Source organism: Octodon degus, unplaced genomic scaffold, assembly GCF_000260255.1.
Source record: "Octodon degus isolate 3935 unplaced genomic scaffold, OctDeg1.0 scaffold00065, whole genome shotgun sequence".
Lineage (NCBI taxonomy): Eukaryota > Metazoa > Chordata > Mammalia > Rodentia > Octodontidae > Octodon > Octodon degus.
Window position 1 is genome coordinate 6409322 of NW_004524641.1, and position 1230 is coordinate 6410551.

Here is a 1230-nt window from a genome sequence, read left to right on the forward strand (position 1 = left end):
AGGGAACCTGTGGCTTGGAAGGATGAGAATGAGATGGCTCCACTGAGAATCCGAGAGCTGAACGTGAGAGAGAAATCCTCCTCCAGCCTCGGAGGGGGTGTCTCCCCCAATACCAGTGCCCTCCCCCCGGGCCCGTGGGGCGGATCTGCTTCGCTCAGTAGCTGCAGTGGCCGCGGAAGAACCCCGGGGCTGAGCGGCGGTGGCGGCCTCCTGGCAGCGCCGAGAAGTTGCGGCTCAGAGCGCCCGAGGCCCTGGGGAGAACCCGCCGAGGCTGCGCTGCGATGGAAGAACGACGATTGGCGCCGAAGTCACCGGGGACGGACTTCATCCCCAGCTCAGCTCCTCCACGGCTTGGCGGGGCCTACTCAGAGTGCCAGCGAGGCGAAAGAGGCCTACGCCTGGGGCCTGGCCGCGGTAGCCGGCAAACGCGGCGCGCACAGCGGGGTAACGGACAAGCCCTAGCCGCTCTCGGGAACCTACGCCGACTCGGCCGCTCATTGTCTCTCCCTTTCCACCCGGGGGGCAAACAGGAAGCGCGCCGCCAGGCCAAGCGACGGACGAGCGCCCGGACCAATGAGCACAGCCGACGGAGAGCGCAGCGGCGAATGAGAGCGAAGAAGAGGGGCGGGCCTTCCGGGCAGGCTGTCACCCTCTTCCCCCCTTTTGGGCTGGAGGCTCCACCTTTTGTGTTTCCCGCACAGTCAATCAAAATAGGAAAAAAAATCCCCGGACCGCTCCGGCCGTGTCCGCCGCCGCTTCCCGCATCCTCTCTCGCCGCCGCCGCCTTCGCTCCTCACCATGTGTAAGGCGGCGGGGAGCCCCGCCTGAGGTGCCCTAAACACACTATGACCGGTACGTAAAGCCGAGAGAGAGCAACCCTTGCTGCCGCCGCTGACCACAGCCCGTCCGGGGCCGCCGCTGCGGGCCGCCGGCCCCGAGAGTGCGACCGAGTGTCTGAGAGAGAGGCAGAAAGCCGCATTCCCCTCCGCCTGCCCTCCCCGCCAGCCACCATGCAGCTTCCCAGCCCTAACCATGCCGTCTTCCCGCCGGGCCCCGGGGCGGGCGGCTCGGCCCGCCGGGAGCACGTCCCCCTGTGTGCGGGCGCGGGTGTGTGAGTGACTGACGGTGCGAGAGGAGCGAGCGCGAGTGCGAGCGAGCGGCGCGAAGGGAAAGGGGAGGAGAGGAGAGGGGGCAGGGGCAGCGCGGGGAGGAGGAGGAGGGAGGAGGAGG

General features: G+C 68.5%; 1 protein-coding gene across 1 annotated transcript in view; it reads left to right on the forward strand.

The window, feature by feature from the left end:
• The first annotated feature begins 281 nt into the window (after window positions 1-281).
• Window positions 282-1230, forward strand: part of Sp3 (Sp3 transcription factor) — a 53849-nt gene continuing 52900 nt past the window's right edge. The window contains exons 1-2 of the mRNA XM_004634750.2: window positions 282-802; window positions 863-1107. Of these exons, the coding sequence (XP_004634807.2) occupies window positions 282-802; window positions 863-1107 (766 nt within the window). The remainder of the gene's footprint in view (window positions 803-862; window positions 1108-1230) is intronic.